Source organism: Mauremys mutica, chromosome 2 (assembly GCF_020497125.1).
Source record: "Mauremys mutica isolate MM-2020 ecotype Southern chromosome 2, ASM2049712v1, whole genome shotgun sequence".
Lineage (NCBI taxonomy): Eukaryota > Metazoa > Chordata > Testudines > Geoemydidae > Mauremys > Mauremys mutica.
This window is the reverse complement of record NC_059073.1, coordinates 193774017-193789344: the sequence shown is the minus strand read 5'-3', so window position 1 is coordinate 193789344 and position 15328 is coordinate 193774017. Positions and strand designations below refer to the sequence as shown.

Genomic DNA, 15328 nt, shown 5'->3' with positions numbered 1-15328 from the left:
TCTGCACCCAAAGGGATCACAGCTGATTCCATACTAGAGCTATACTAGATTCCTTACTACCGACTGTCCTTGTTGTTCAGGACACTGTCACACAACCATCACCCCATTATCCCAAGAGAGTGTGAAAACCAGTGGTGCGCCTGATCTTATATGGCAGTGAGTTGCTATTTCAAGGCAGTATAATCCCCTGCCATTTGAGAATCTTTGGTAGGCTACCCACAACTTTTAGTTAGGCTGTATAGTGTTTTATGTTAGCCATGTAAATGATGGTGTGTATATATACATTTGGAATTTTTTTTTTAAATAGGGTGGACGAAAGTGATGTCCTGTCCCTTTAAATATTTGAGCACTCCCCTATCCCACCCAGTGCAAAGCCTCACTTTCATGTTGGTTTCAGTTTTGTTGTAAGAACAATAAAGGGAGCACAGCAGAGAGCTGTGTTTCTATCTCCTCTGCTGGATCCAAATATAATAGGAATCTGCTTTCATTCTCTGTCTCTGATTTTCATCTGAAACAGTTTCCTTAGACACTTGTGCATATAAAAAGATACTGAAAGTAGACACTAAAGCATTGTGCTAATTCCCACTGCAGTGTGAAAACCAGTACAAAGGATGGCTTACAGGTACCTGAGTGTGGGATATCAGTATGAAAAAGACTGAGAATTCATTTATGAGGGGGTAGAGAACTCGAGTTTTCTCTCCTCATTTAATCATAGTATCCCCCACCCTCAGATCTCCATCCTTCCATTCATGGCTCCATCTTCTAGTAAAAACAATTAATAGGACATACCAGGGGTCCCATATCCCTGTACCCCCAAAATATCACTTCAGCTAGCCTACCAATACTTTTTTGGTAGCCTCCCTGTACAGCTGCCTCCAGAAATAGAATTTAACACTCAATATCAAAGAGTGATAGCATTGTCAAAGAACATGCAGAATATACAATTACTGTGTGGATTTTAAAATTCGGCTCTTATCAGTGAATCATTGTTAGCAGTTTGCATTCTTCAGATTTAGCAATTGCATTTGGTTTTCTGTACGTGGCCCCTGGATGCTTTTCATTCTATATTGCAAAGGCTTTCAAGTGACTTTTATTCATCAAGTGTAGGTTGTTTGATGTGTATGATTCTTATTGGAATAGGAGTTTTGACAGCAAGCTGTTGTTATTTTTGTCAGACCAACCAAAGAACCTTTACCATGGTGGGGACTAGATTTTCACTCCTCTTAACCAAAAAAACCCTGAACTTAATGAGCTGAAAAATTGTTAGTCAACAATGTGTAAACAAATAAAAAAGGAATGGGGCAGGGAGTGGGGGGGGGGGAATAAATTGAGAGAAGGAAAAGGATTAAAATTAGCATTCCGGCCAATTTATTTTCTTTTTTTATGTCCATCTATATACTAACAGTGTCTTAAATTTCTATCTTTATTTGCTGGCAATATCCTTCCTTGCAGGAAGGTGAATTCCATTGAATAACTGTGTGTCCCTATAGAAAAGACACTTTCTTCCAGCAGCACAGGTAAAACTTTTAAGGCTTGTGTTCTGTACAAGCAAAGAGGAAACCACAAAACCAAAACATTAGGCCAAAATGTTCAAACTCAGATTCCTGAAGTTAGACACCTAAATCCATAGTTAGACACCTAATTACGTGGTCCGATTTTTTTTTCAGAGATGCTGAGCACCCACAGCTCCCATTGTCTGCTTGTCTGTGGGAGAAATGGGTGTCCTGCACTTCTGAAAAATCAGATCACTTTTATTTAGGCACTTAAATCTGACATAGTGAAGGGACTGTTCAAAGCTTCCACCGAAGGGTATCTGTATTAATTCAAAAACTGTGCACAGAAATGTGTTACCAGTGAAGAGCACTATTTGTAGGTCTACCAAACACACAACTAGCATTTGAAGTAGCTTACCACTGACCAAAGAAGGAGATAAGGGTGTTGTGCTATCTGGAGAAGCTCACAACTGAGTGCTTACCTCAGGGCAGACTGTCAGAAAACAAGAGCTGATACTCCAACTGGTAGTATATTCTATAATTAGATTTCACCAAGCCAGCACCACATGTGAACTCCAGGAACACTATCCCAGTCTTACCATAGAGTCACAAACAGTCCACTTAGTCTCCAGTCTGTCGTGCCACCCAAACAAACTGGACTTTGTGATAAAAGGTCACTTCAACCAAAAATCACACATCAGGTTTCTCCCAGTCCCAAGAGACCAGTCATTTACCCCCAGATCAATTGGTACTCTTGACCTTACACCAAAGACAATGCTGGAAGCCAATTCTGTAGTAAACTAACTAAAAGTTTATTAGCTAAGAACAAAAAATGAGTTATTGAGAGTTTAAAGCAGGTAAAATAGATGTACAGGTGAATCACAGTTTGTAACTCCAAATGATAGCAGTGATGTAACAAACTGCCAGTTTCCCAAAGGTCTTTCAGGGTACCCAAATTGTCTCTAGGGATCTCTGCTTTGCGTCTGGTACACTTCCCTGTAAAAGTCCAAACTGTCAGAGATAAAAGATCTTTCTTTGAATCCATATTTATGGTATCTTCACACAGAAAGCAAACCTACCCATGTAGGTTTTTCCTTTGATGACGGTGAGTGAGGAATGCACTTCAGTCTTTTGACCTCCAGTCATCATCATAATGGCCATTTGCTTTGGAATTAGCACCTTTTCTGATAAATTCCGTAATTAGCATTTCACAAGATTTCTTTGATAGGTTATTGAGTTACATGGGTATATACAATGTAGATGTTCATTATTACATTATAACAGAAACAGATAAGTGGAAACAATATGAATAACATTCCACTAGCTTTCATGAAGTTTAAAACATTACTCTCTTCAATCTACACTAATACACAAGTGAATCAGCCTATGGCCCTGAGCTGACCTGGTCTGCCAGGGTCACATATCACTCCTGCTGTCACTGTGAATGGCGCTAGGAACAGAAATGCACATGTCAGTCTGATGGCCCCCAATCTGGAATTATTCCAGGTTTTCCATCGCTGTCAGTGGGAGTGGGGTTTTGTCCTTTGCTTTATGTTCTGTTGCTCCCATTTTATTTTACTCCCCAAAGATGTGGCACTTGGAGACGAGAGAGGTGAGGGGCTTAGAGAATGGTTGTATCTATTTTATTGGTCGCCCCGCAATCTTTTAATACTTGCAACCGTTAGAAATATTTGCTGTATTTGTGTTGGATAGGTACATAGACTGGTTTGAACTATGGAGAATTCTTTCAAGTTGTATTCTTTCACCACTAAATAAAATGGACTTTAGTATATTAGTAAAGGAATTATTACAAATAAATATAATATGGCATATGAGAGAGTTGTCTAAAAATTGCTAATTACCATAGCTGTAAAAAGACAAACCTGCTCACTTATCTCAGGATAAAAAAAAGTCCACAGGAAAGCTCAGTAACTTGCAAGTAATAACAGGAGAGATGCTAATACCAAGAAGCTCAGACCTGACTAACTGAAGGCATAAGCAGGAGAGACACATGCAATACAGCATGGAAGCGTTCTGTGAATGCACTTTGAATATCAACGGTACCTCCTTTTCTGTGATTTTTTTTTCATGCCCCTAGCTGACCATAGCAAAATGAACTGCAGTCTGATGCTGTTTCTGAGGAGCCTAGATAAGCAGCAGTGGATCCTTTACCAGAGTATTGCAAGAGATGCAAACAGAGGGATGTTTTCTCAGAATTTTAATCAATGATTGTTGTATTCCACGTGCTTCAGTGCACTCTCAAAGCTGTAAACAGGCTGGCTGCCTTTTGTAGGGGTCTGATAGAACATCCCCATTCTTATCCTGATTTGCTGGCTATGTTACTACAGAGAACCCTTCCTAAAATTATGTTGCAAATGAACAGGCATTAGTTCAGCTGCACTTAAAAAGGAAGTGCCAAAATAAAATAAAGCAGGCCAGGAGCAAGTTCAGTGAGATGCCTGTCAAGGATGGTCTAATTTTTTTTTTTAAGTATGGCATAAAAAGGTAATACTGCCCTCCTGGCAATGACTGTGTGTCTGTCTTATAGCAGTAGCCCAGCAATGCCCAATGACTGGTAAATAAACAGTTTGCTCCATCTGCTGCTTTGAAGATATATTAAAGAAGCTGTTATAAACTCTGGAAGTTACTTTTTTAAAAATGATCTGCACACATTAGGGTTCTTCTGAGGGAGAGCCAGGCTGGGGAAAGGGAGGAGATACACTGCCTGAGCTAAGTTGTCAGGCAACATTATTCCTCTATAAGCCGTAATGGTTCTGGGCAGTCAGAGAAGCATAGTGTTCACAGGAGATTTGATACACTGAAGGAAGTTTAGGCTGTACTCTCCAAAGCACCCTCTTCCCAGCACTTCCAGGGGGAGAGAGACCATGGCCCTATTCTTGCCGCTCTCTCATACATGCCCTCTTAGCTCTGCTAGCAGAAACTTTCATTAGCACACCCAGCTATATTAACGTTTCTCTTTTGTTGGTACTCTGAGGTGCAAAGGAGCTTCTCATTCTTTACCTAGAAGATCAACTCAGAATCAGCCTAATATGTCTCCCAAAATCAAGATGTGTGACAAAATCACTGATCTGCTCAATGTGGCTTCCAGGTGAGAGGTCTGACCTTGCCTGACAGACATAGGAAAGGGGACTAGATGTTTTGGAGTTGAGCTCCAGTAGTGATGCTAAGACTCTTTCACCTTGTGCCTTCCATGTGTTCCCTTTCTATTACTGTGACTTGGAAAATAGAGCAAAAATACTGGAGTTAATTGCAAAAAAAAAGCTGCTACATTTTTGTCGGGTTTAGAGAAAGGCATGCAGCAAAATACTCATATTTCTAGAAGAGCTATGGATGTGTTAAGAAAACATGATAGGATTAATCAGTAACATCACAACTAGCTACCCAAAGGCTATGTTCTAGCTTGGGGCCTTGAAGAGCATTGGTCTGAAGGTAGATCCCATTTGCCATATTCTGACCTAAGGGCTATCTATGCCTAAAAATATCTTATTTGGTATGAACCACTAAGGAATGTGTTCAACAGATTTAGTGAAGTGAATGCCATTATACAATGTCCTCTGGGCAGAATATTGCTTTCCAGCAGTGAGTCACTTGCCAGAAATTCCTCAACTGAGAGATTATATGGGAAGCCACTTAAGAGAGATTTTTTTTCACTATTTCTAACCTAAACATAATCAACTCCTTATATAGCAGAATAACATGCAGAGTAAACTATTGTCCTTTAAATTGAAATACTATCAGATGTGCAGTATAATGCAGATAGTATTAATCTACTTTAATCATCCTTCAGGTGCACAATACACTAATTGTGCCCATTCAGGAATATTTTTCCTGTTTAATTTAATAACAGGTTGTGTCACACATTAATTAAAATGTTATGCAGATATTTAAACAGACTAATTGATTTCTGTGTTTGGTTGTCGCAGTGCAACATGTAGTCTGCTGAGCAGTAGCCACACAACTCAGTAGGAAAAGCTCTGTATTACACCATAAAATGCAATGCATTTCTCAGTACCTAAATACACATATATATATATAAAGCCAAATTCCACACTGATTTACTCTGTGTACAATATAGGGTGTGTTAAAAGCGACAGAGTCCTGTGGCACCTTATAGACTAACAGACGTATTGGAGCATAAGCTTTTGTGGGTGAATACCCTACTTCGTCAGATGCATGTAGTGGAAATTTCCAGAGGCAGGTATAAATATGCAGGCAAGAATCAGTCTAGAGATAACGAGGTTAGTTCAATCAGGGAGGATGGGGCCCTCTTCTAGCAGTTGAGGTGTGAACACGAAGGGAGGAGAAACTGCTTTTGTAGTTGGCTAGCCATTCACAGTCTTTGTTTAATCCTGAGTTGATGGTGTCAAATTTGCAAATGAACTGAAGCTCACAGTTTCTCTTCGAAGTCTGGTCCTGAAGTTGAATATAGGGTGTATAACTGAAGAAAATTTGTTCCAGTTTCTCTAAATTCAGATAACCAAGTATGTACACGTTCACCCTAGTATCTGAGCAAACAGATCTGATTTACTTCCTCCTTTCTACCCTGCTCATTAAGATTTGATATAATAAAGTAGTGGACACTATTGCATCATGTTGATTAGATATCAGACCCTAGATGCCAACTATTAAAGTGAGCACTCCCCAAAAAAGTGATATAAACAAATAATGGAAGCTTGGACCAAACATTTTCTCTTATGGATAGAACTTTTAGTGACCCAGCTGACATTTCCATTTAGTGTACTGTATCTGGCTGACACATGGCCATAGTACATTGGATCTGTGCTATCAAGATAGAGAAGTTCAGCCTTCCATGTATGCTGGGACTCTCACTCATCTGCAGCACGTTCCTCTGAATCACTTTGTTGGATTCCCTTTAATTAGTCAAAAAAAATTTCTTTAACATTTCCCATGGCTGGTGTAGGTAGAGGGGAGCTATAGAAGAAATGATTTTGGTGAAGTAAAGGATTGTTTCCGTGGATCCTGATAGGCATGGGTAACTCCCAATTGTGAACATGTGGTAGACCCATAATGCTGCAGTAAACAACCATCACACTTCTCGACTCTTAATGGCGATTATAAACCAAATCCTTTTTACTCATTTCAGTGGCCATATTCCTTGGCTCCTAAGAACAAAGATCTGAGCTTTGTTTGGGGTTGAGAATATGTTTCAGGTGTCTGAGCACTATGCACCAAACTCTGGGACTCTTCACTTTTGCTTCGAAAATAGGTGCATAATAATTTCATCAGCATGACAGTACTTTTTTGTGTTACAGTGCTGGCAGGTAGTGTGGCCTTTCAAAATTCTCACAGATCCTCCTTCACAGATGACACATACCAGAAGCATAAATAATCCAAGCAGAGGAGGTTGCATGGCTCCTGAACATAGATCGGGGCTTCTGGCTGTGGTTCTAATCTAAGACCAGCACATAAGCATATCTTACATTCCATCAAAGTCAATGGGTGTTAAACACAGGCTTAAAAGTTAAGCAAGTGCTTTTTCCGAATCCGGGTCCTCTGTGCTGAAAGAAGTGGACCCATAAACATCCACCCCAGAATTCTGCTCCATGGCTCAATGTCCCCAGTTTTGAAGAAGCAAGATGTGGGGTATAATAGTTGGGTCCCCTAGCTCCCCACTTGATCATGGTTCCATGGATGCATGTGTGTATCCTGGAACCAGAACTCTAGTTGCTAAAATGGGATAGTGAAGGTAAGTAGAACATGACAGGAATGTTCTAAAAAGAAAAGGAATGAACAGAAAAGCTCACTCATGCTTATACTTCTTACATGCTGCTTTTATTTTCAGGGAAAAAATGGTTATTATGTCAAATGAATATAAAGTAAAAGAAGAAATACAAATAATGCCTCTCTTCTACATCAGTCACTAATGGGTTTTAGTACTCATAGTTTCTATAGAAACTCAATTTTGAAATATTAGTTATATTGTGCTTAAAGATAACGTTAAACATATTCTGTATACTAGATATAAAAAGGAGAAGTATTCTAGCCCTAAGAAAATATGGTGTGTAATAAAATACATTGTTTGATCACAATATTTTCATGCTTATTCTGATCATTGGATGAAATATGTGTAGGTAGGTATGTCTATATGTATGTAAACCTGTGTGTATCTTTTTCATATTTTTAATTGCCTGACAGATATTTCCAGGACTGATTCTCTCAGACATAAAGCCTGCCAAAAGAATGAAGTTCAAAACAGTCTGCTACCTGCTGGTCCAGCTCATGCATTGTCGTAAGATGTTCAAAGCTGAGATACCTTTCTCCAATGTCATGACATGTGAGGATGATGATAAGGTAATTAATAAGGATTCTTTGAGGTCCTTGAATGTGTGCTTTTAAAATGTACATTGCTCTATGTTGTCTCACAAACTGAACCAAAACAGGTTGTTACTACTAAGTGCTGTCAATATAATAAACCTTTGTCTAGAAAAAATTCCCCATCATTGCTAATATGGTTTTTGCGCAGTAAGTAACAGCAGCTTTAATCCTGAGGTGCCACATGTGCCTTATCTGAGCATTTCAAGCACCATGTAAATTAGAGCATAGTAAATTGACTTGGCTCTTGAAAAGGCAAATGGCACCAGGCATCCTGTCTGTGCTAGGGATCCCAGTGTTCCCATTAGTGCTGGAGCTGAACTGCTAGCAATGATGAGAAACTTTTGCAGAATTTTCCCAGTATAGACAAAGCTTAAGTGTAGGAGATCTCAGGTGCAGAGTCCCCCGTACATGTGCGCACACACACATCTCACAAGTGGCTACCATCTGGGACTTGTCCTTCAGAAAAGAGTCCCTGAGGCCATTGCAGAAATTTCAAAAAGCTGTTTTGCAAATCCCTGGAGTCCTCCACAGTTTTCAGCTGATAGCACTGTACATGCGTAGCATACAGAAAGTAAGTAGATTTGTATGCCTATACATTTTTATATGAAAATGTGAATGGTAACCATGAATCATAAAACTGATTTGGTGTTGAAACCAAAAGATTGGAAGAGTTGTCAGATCATTTATTTTGCCAGTAGGTGGCAATGTTACATAGTTTGCTGCTTGAATGTCAACTGCGGTAGAACAGGAAGTTCATTCATTGGGATTTGAACTATGTCTTGGACTGTCTCTGATATAAACAAGATACATTTTGAGAAACTTCAAATCTGCCTTTTTGGCAGTATTAGAACTTTCGTGTTTGTGAAAATTTTGTTTCTCTCAGTACTGACAGAAACACAAAAATTAAAAAAGCAGCCCTTTTTGGTTTAAATCTCAAATGTCTTATTGCAGCCTTTATTTACCATTTATAGAAATAGCGTGTAACTCACATATGACATCATAGCTCTGAATTAAGTGTTTTAAACCTCTTTGAGTATTTTGAAAAATCTATGTTTATTCTATAAAAGTTATGTAACAATTTAGTCTTTTTTGTGTGTGTGCATAGTGCATGTATACATAGTGCACATACAAAACCTATAATATGTTAGGGAACTGGCTTAAATTCCCCAAAGTCAGAACATTCAAAGTCACTGCTATAATGTTATCTTTAACTTACCTAGTGGTGTGTCAAGTGTTTGCAACTCATATAGGACTCTTATCTCAGGGAACATGATGTAACAGGTTAATCTATACAAACCAACCTGCTCTCCAAGCTTCCTTCAGAGATCATTATTCCTTAAATCATGAAAGCCATATACAGCTCAAAACTCTTTGAAGCTGGCCCAGTATTATCTGCATCTGTGCTACAATAAAGTTTAAAAAAACCTCTCTGACAAAATACTTTACCTTGCAAAAACTCAAGACATCATGAAAGTCTGTAACATGAAAAAAGAGGTAAAATGCATATTAGAAAATAAATGAAAAAGTAGTTATATGTGCACAGTAGCTGATTTTATGGGCTAATAGCTCACTCCATTTTAATTCTCTTCAACTCAGACAAAACCTAGGTCACTTAATTGAAAAAACGGCATGCAAAATTTAGTTTAGAAAGCAAAACAATTAGGCACCAAAATATAAGCATCTGAAATTGTTAATCTATTTGTGTGTGTTAACTGGAATTTTAAGTACATGTTAACATAGTGGCCCTTCAGATTGCATGCTTATTCAATATATTAAACTCAAAAGGCAAAACTCAAGCAAGTATTTTAGCTGTGTCATAAGCATTTAGCACTGATATTTTAGTGTAAATATGAGAACAAGAAAACAGTGAGAGAATTGAAAAGATATTTTATCTATACTTCAGAGTCTCTTCTAGTACTTATCAAGGGCCACTCCTGAACCAAGTCACTGGTCTGTAGTATTTCCTGACTGATCACTAGCTTCATATATCTACTTTATAGGGAAGTCTGCTTATGTGTGTTAGTCAACTAGCTGCTGACCTGTGTATGTTTGTGTGTTGTGTTTCATTTTGATTTTAAGAAGAGCTGCCACTCCTGTTTCACACACAGTAAGAAAGGAAACATCTATTCATTCTGCATATGTTTAGTTTGTCCCCTGAGCTGTGACTTTGAAAGGGGATTGTAAAATCTCAAAGATATTTTCTAGGTATATAACCTTTTAAAAAGTGGGCTATTCAACATTGACAGCACTGCACTGAGATCTTGTAACAAGTTTCTAATAGTGACAGCAAAGAGTCTTCTTATTATATCCTAGGTGGTAGACATCTGGGTTTTTTTCCCAAGCTGATTAGTCATAACCTAATGCATTAAATGGCCTTCCCTGACATGTGCAAATGTTTCATAAAAGAAATATGTTTCTGACTATGTAGAAACAGGTTGAGCCCTTCTGTATAGGCATGACAGGGGCACAGCCAGGCCAAACTTGAGCGGCGCTGTCATCCCATGCATCAGGTCGCAACGCCTGGAGCAGGGAGCCAGGCCCAGGCTTGCAGGACAGCAGCCACAGGAGTGAGTAACGGAAGACAAATGGTAACAGAGGAAATATAATTATAAGGAAATCCCTTCATTAGCCCTATATTTATGGCTAAAGACGTGGTGTAAAATTATTCAAAGTCTTATGCTGTGGATGTGGAGAAGGTGAAGAAAAATTGCTTTGCAAATACTATCCCATCCATGTCATCCTGAACAGCAGAACTGTTCAGAGGCATGGACAATCTGGGTTAATTTGGGTTGTCTCCGCTAAGCCACAGAATTGAGTTTTTCTCATTTGTGATCAATTTTCTTGGTACGTGGCTGATCAAGTCACCCTAATCTGGGATGAGCTGGCTTTCTCCACAGTGGCAGAGTAGCGTGCTGGCAAGGACAATATGTAGAGGGATTTTTTAAGGATGAGGAATGAAATTGTGGTCCCACTGAAGTCAATGGGAGTTTTGCCATGGAATTTAGTGGGGCCAGGATTTTACCTGAGAAGTGGTAACTAATTTGTAATTAGACTGTAACTTGACAGGGGCAAGGACTATGTCTTTTCATGTATTTGTCTACAGATTTGTATTTGCTTAGCTGAACAGCTTCCTGATGCTGACTGGAGACTTGGCAATACAAATGATGAGACATTTTCAGTCACAGATAATGTCATTGCAGTGAATAGCTGTCATCCTCTTGTTTTCTTTTCTGCTGCAGAGGAGAGCATTAAGAACAGCCTCTGAAAAACTCAGGAATCGTTCCTCTTTTTCTACGAATGTGGTACACACCACCCCAGGAACTCGAGTTAACAGATACATCAGCCGTTTGATAGAGGCCCGGCAAACTGAGTCCGAGATGGCTGACTTGAATTTCATTACCCTCAAGTATAAACAAATTGAACGTGAGCATAAAGTAAGTGAGAATTTTAATAAGTTCACTGACCAAAGATAATTGGACAGATGGACTTGCACCTTCTTAAACAAGGTCCAATTTTTGCTCATTATCTTTAAACAATATTACAAGGCCTGACTCCTCGCTCCCACAGAAATCAACAGGATGGGGCTAAAGAGGAGAAAATCCCAGTGATGATTCCTTTGTGGATTTCCTCTCCTGTCATTCCATTGGGAGCATGGGGATTGTATTTCCTGCCCTGCGTAATAGGCTGCAGGGTCCATATGTAGGGACATATGCGGGGGGCTCAGGATCCATGCAGAGGCACTTGCCTCCACAGGTTCTGTGGTTCCTTATAGTAGCCTACCCTGTGTAAAAAGGCCACATTATCTTTTCTGGAGAATTTCTGTAAAGCTGGAGCCAGGGGTTGGTGTTCATCTCTCCTGGACCCAGCCCTGGCCTGCCTACTACTTCCCCAAACTGCCCAGTCTCTGCTCTGTCCCCAACTGTGGATCCATTCTTTGGAGCCCGGAGTTAGGGGAAATAGCTGACCACAACTCATCTGCACAGGAGAGAGGAGAGTCACATGCAGAAGCTTCCCTCTGCTCATAGAGCTGTAGAGGATCCCATGTTAGGATTATAACCTTATGTTCTCTAGGCCAAACTGTGATCTGACGTCATGTATGTGGATATAAATCTGATGTAACTCCACTGATTTTATTTTAATTATACTGAGATGAGATCAGAATAACTCACATGGTTATTTTTTTCTTTTAAGTGAAGGAAGGCACAAGTGGTCTGATTTTAGACTAATGTAGTAGTAGCCCTCTCCCCCCCCCGCCCAGATATAAGCCACACAGTCAAGGGTACGTTGTCACTTCTGATCAGTATCCCACACACAAAACTGAATTTTTACCCATTCACAATCATTTCAAGATGCCACAGATTAATCATTTAATTTTCATTGTTTAAAAAGCAAACAAGCCCTTCCTGTATAGTTGTAAAAAAGGGTGAGGTTTACCAATGAAAACAGAACAGCTCTTTTTTGGGGTAAAGGTATATGGAATCTTGTGAAAATATATGTTTAGAGCTTTTAAAAAAGACATTTTGTTTAGCTGGTGATTTTGTGTGGTTTACAGCAGAAAGCATCTGCAAAGCCGCCCTAAAGAAGGAGCCAAGGATTCCACTGGATAGAAGGGAATCCTCGAGTCATGTAAAGCCATTTTAGCCAGCTCTGTGCCTCCCACTCCCTCGCTGCAGTGTCTACTCCTTCTACATGGAAAAGACAGGAGATGGAGTGAGGGGCGGTGTGGACAACAAAAATCCATAGAAAGAGCTTCAAAGGTCTATTAATTTGGGGAGAAGAAAAAAAAGCAATAGTTTTGTAAATTCCATAACCTGGAACTTTTGGGGGCTAAACCCCAGGAGATGAGCCCTGCCCCTAAGAATTCCACAGAAGACAACCTCTGAGCTGTTTGTGAAGTGCATTATAGCAGGGCTGTCACCTGTGCACTTTCAAAGTGCACTTACATCTTACAGACTCACAGGGTTTGAGCATGTGGGACCTAGGCTCAGCCTCTGCACGCTTTACAATGGTGCACATGCAATCTTATGTAGCTGCACACTTTCTAAGCTTATCACCACATACCAATCTCAGTTACACTGGTGTAAATCCTGAATAACTCAGGTTTGTGCTGGTGAAACTGAGATTGGAATCTGGCACTTAATGAGAAAACACATTCATCTTTACCTGTGCAGCATACTGTTTTCTCAGAGGGGTAGCCGTAAAAAGCAACAAAGAGTCACCTTATAGACTAACAGACATATTGGAGCATAAGCTTTCGTGGGTGAATACCCACTTCATCAGATGCATGACATCACAAAAGCTTATGCTCCAATATGTCTATAACATGCCACAGGACTCTTTGTTGCTGTTTTCTCAGTCATGCCTTGGTTACACCAAAACCAATGATTCACCCACATCTCTCAATAAGAGGTATTTCCATGCCACAAATCAGTGTTCTTCCCTCAGCTGTTTCAGTCGAAGGGCTGTTTGATTTTTCTTAATAATGGGAAAAGTGTATTTTTTCCTCCCCCTTGTGCCACAAAGTAACTGAACTCTTTTTGCTCAGTCTTTCAAAAAACCAATTCACTTCTGGGCTGAGATCAAAGCTGAATAATTGCAGACTGAAAGGTGAATGGTTGGGAAAGATATGGGGTACAGAAACAGAGGGTGAGAAAGGAAAGTGTTGTGCAGCCTTAACTACATCAGATATTGAATAATAACATTTAAAGATATTTTCTGGGTCTGAATTAAAACACGTTCATTCCTGTGTTTGTAAATATGTGGAAATATAGCAGCACACTCTGGTTTTAAACCACAGTTGTTCCTAGTTTAGAGTCAGAAGGTATGGTATAGATGCCTCACTAACTGTCTTTGTGCATCTCTTCTCATTCACAGTACCACCAGCTTCAGGATGAATACTTCACCAGTGCTGTAGTTCTTTCACTAATTCTAGCTGCCTTATTTGGCCTTGTCTACCTTCTAATAATCCCACAGTAAGTATCTCCTGCTATTTAAATTCAAAGCACAGCATTTTCAAGGATCTTGTACACAGATTCAAACATTAGCTGCTCTGGAGCGAGAACTGAAGCGCATACTATTAGATCCTGTAACTCAGCAGGGAAAATGAGACCCCCAAACAACAAAAGGCATTTGAAGGGATATTTTGAAAGTATACAGACAAGGTTGGTAAACTTTGAATTCAATGGTAAAACAATAAATCCAAATTTCAGCCTTGTCCCTTCCACCTGTCTACAAAATCACCATATAATTATTTTTAGCTGGCTTGTTTCAAAACAAATGCTTCAGTGCTCATCTTTGGGGGTTTTTTCACATTGTCAGCATCCTACCTCTGATGCTCAAACCCTTTAATAACGAACAATTAAAGTACGCATGCAGAAGAAGAATACAGTGGAAACCGGCAAAATGGGACATTGCTTAGATAATTCGCACACACAAGATGTTGATCTCTCCCCAATTCTCAGCAAAGGTTTACTAACAGAGCAGCACTGTAGTAAGGTCTCATATTACTAATACTTTTAACTTTTAGAATATTTACTAGTTTTCTATGAAGTCTTATAAGTATTTAAAACTAAGCTGCACTTGAGAAATAACAGAGCCAGGAATATTTTGTGATATAGTATCCTGTCTTTTGATTGTACGTTTGCTTATTGGTTAATTCATATAATTCAGTAATTACCGTGAATTGATTCTAACCGGTAAAGAAGAAGACATCAGAGTTAAATTTCCAAGGTGTTGTTATAGTCAGCAAGTGGGGAGAATTATTAAAAAAAAATGTTTTTGACAATATCATTTTTAGGGTGGGATCGTCAGAAACAGTCAATATTAGGCTAACTCTGTTCCCATCCAAGTCATTAGGACTTTGATGTGAATAGATGTAGGCCATGGCTGAAAATCCCACTGTCATGGAGTGGCTGACCCCTGCAACTGAAGTAGGTCAAGCACCCCTCTGCAAAAGCAGGTATTCCCAGTTGGGCCAATTAAGGGAGCAGGGCTGCATCTGAGGTTCTAAATGGTTAGAGGGAGTTCCAGTGAAGGAATGGTTGTGGGAACAGAACCAGAGAGAGAGAGAGCACAAGCTAGCTAGCTAGCTACAGGAAGCAGGAGTAGCAGGACTGCCAGAGTCCCCTGGGAGGGAAGGAAATGAGGGCCTGATACAGGAAGGGTGATCTGAGAAACTATGCTTTTGTCTGGTTGTTAAGTTTGGACAATAAAATTTTGCCTAAAAGAGACCGTGGGTGTGAGTGAGCCATTAGCAAGCTGGGGAGAAACACTGCCTTATGACACCCACCCTTAACTCTTAATTCAGTGATTCCCTATAAATTTTCCTGGTAGTTAAAACTAAATTGTAGTTTAATAAGGTTCTGTAATATGAAAGTTTGAGACACATGTTTGTTGTCGAAATAATAATAATACTTTAAAGAGTTATCGCATCTTTCATCTTTCAAAGCCAATTACAAAAATCAGGGAATTAACCCTCA

At 39.5% G+C, this 15328-nt stretch overlaps 1 protein-coding gene across 1 annotated transcript in view; it reads left to right on the top strand.

Moving 5' to 3' along the window:
* Positions 1 to 15328, top strand: part of ADCY1 (adenylate cyclase 1) — a 224952-nt gene that overhangs the window by 176671 nt on the left and 32953 nt on the right. The window contains exons 8-10 of the mRNA XM_045005001.1: positions 7671 to 7826; positions 11090 to 11284; positions 13725 to 13822. Coding sequence (XP_044860936.1) covers positions 7671 to 7826; positions 11090 to 11284; positions 13725 to 13822 — 449 coding nt within the window. The remainder of the gene's footprint in view (positions 1 to 7670; positions 7827 to 11089; positions 11285 to 13724; positions 13823 to 15328) is intronic.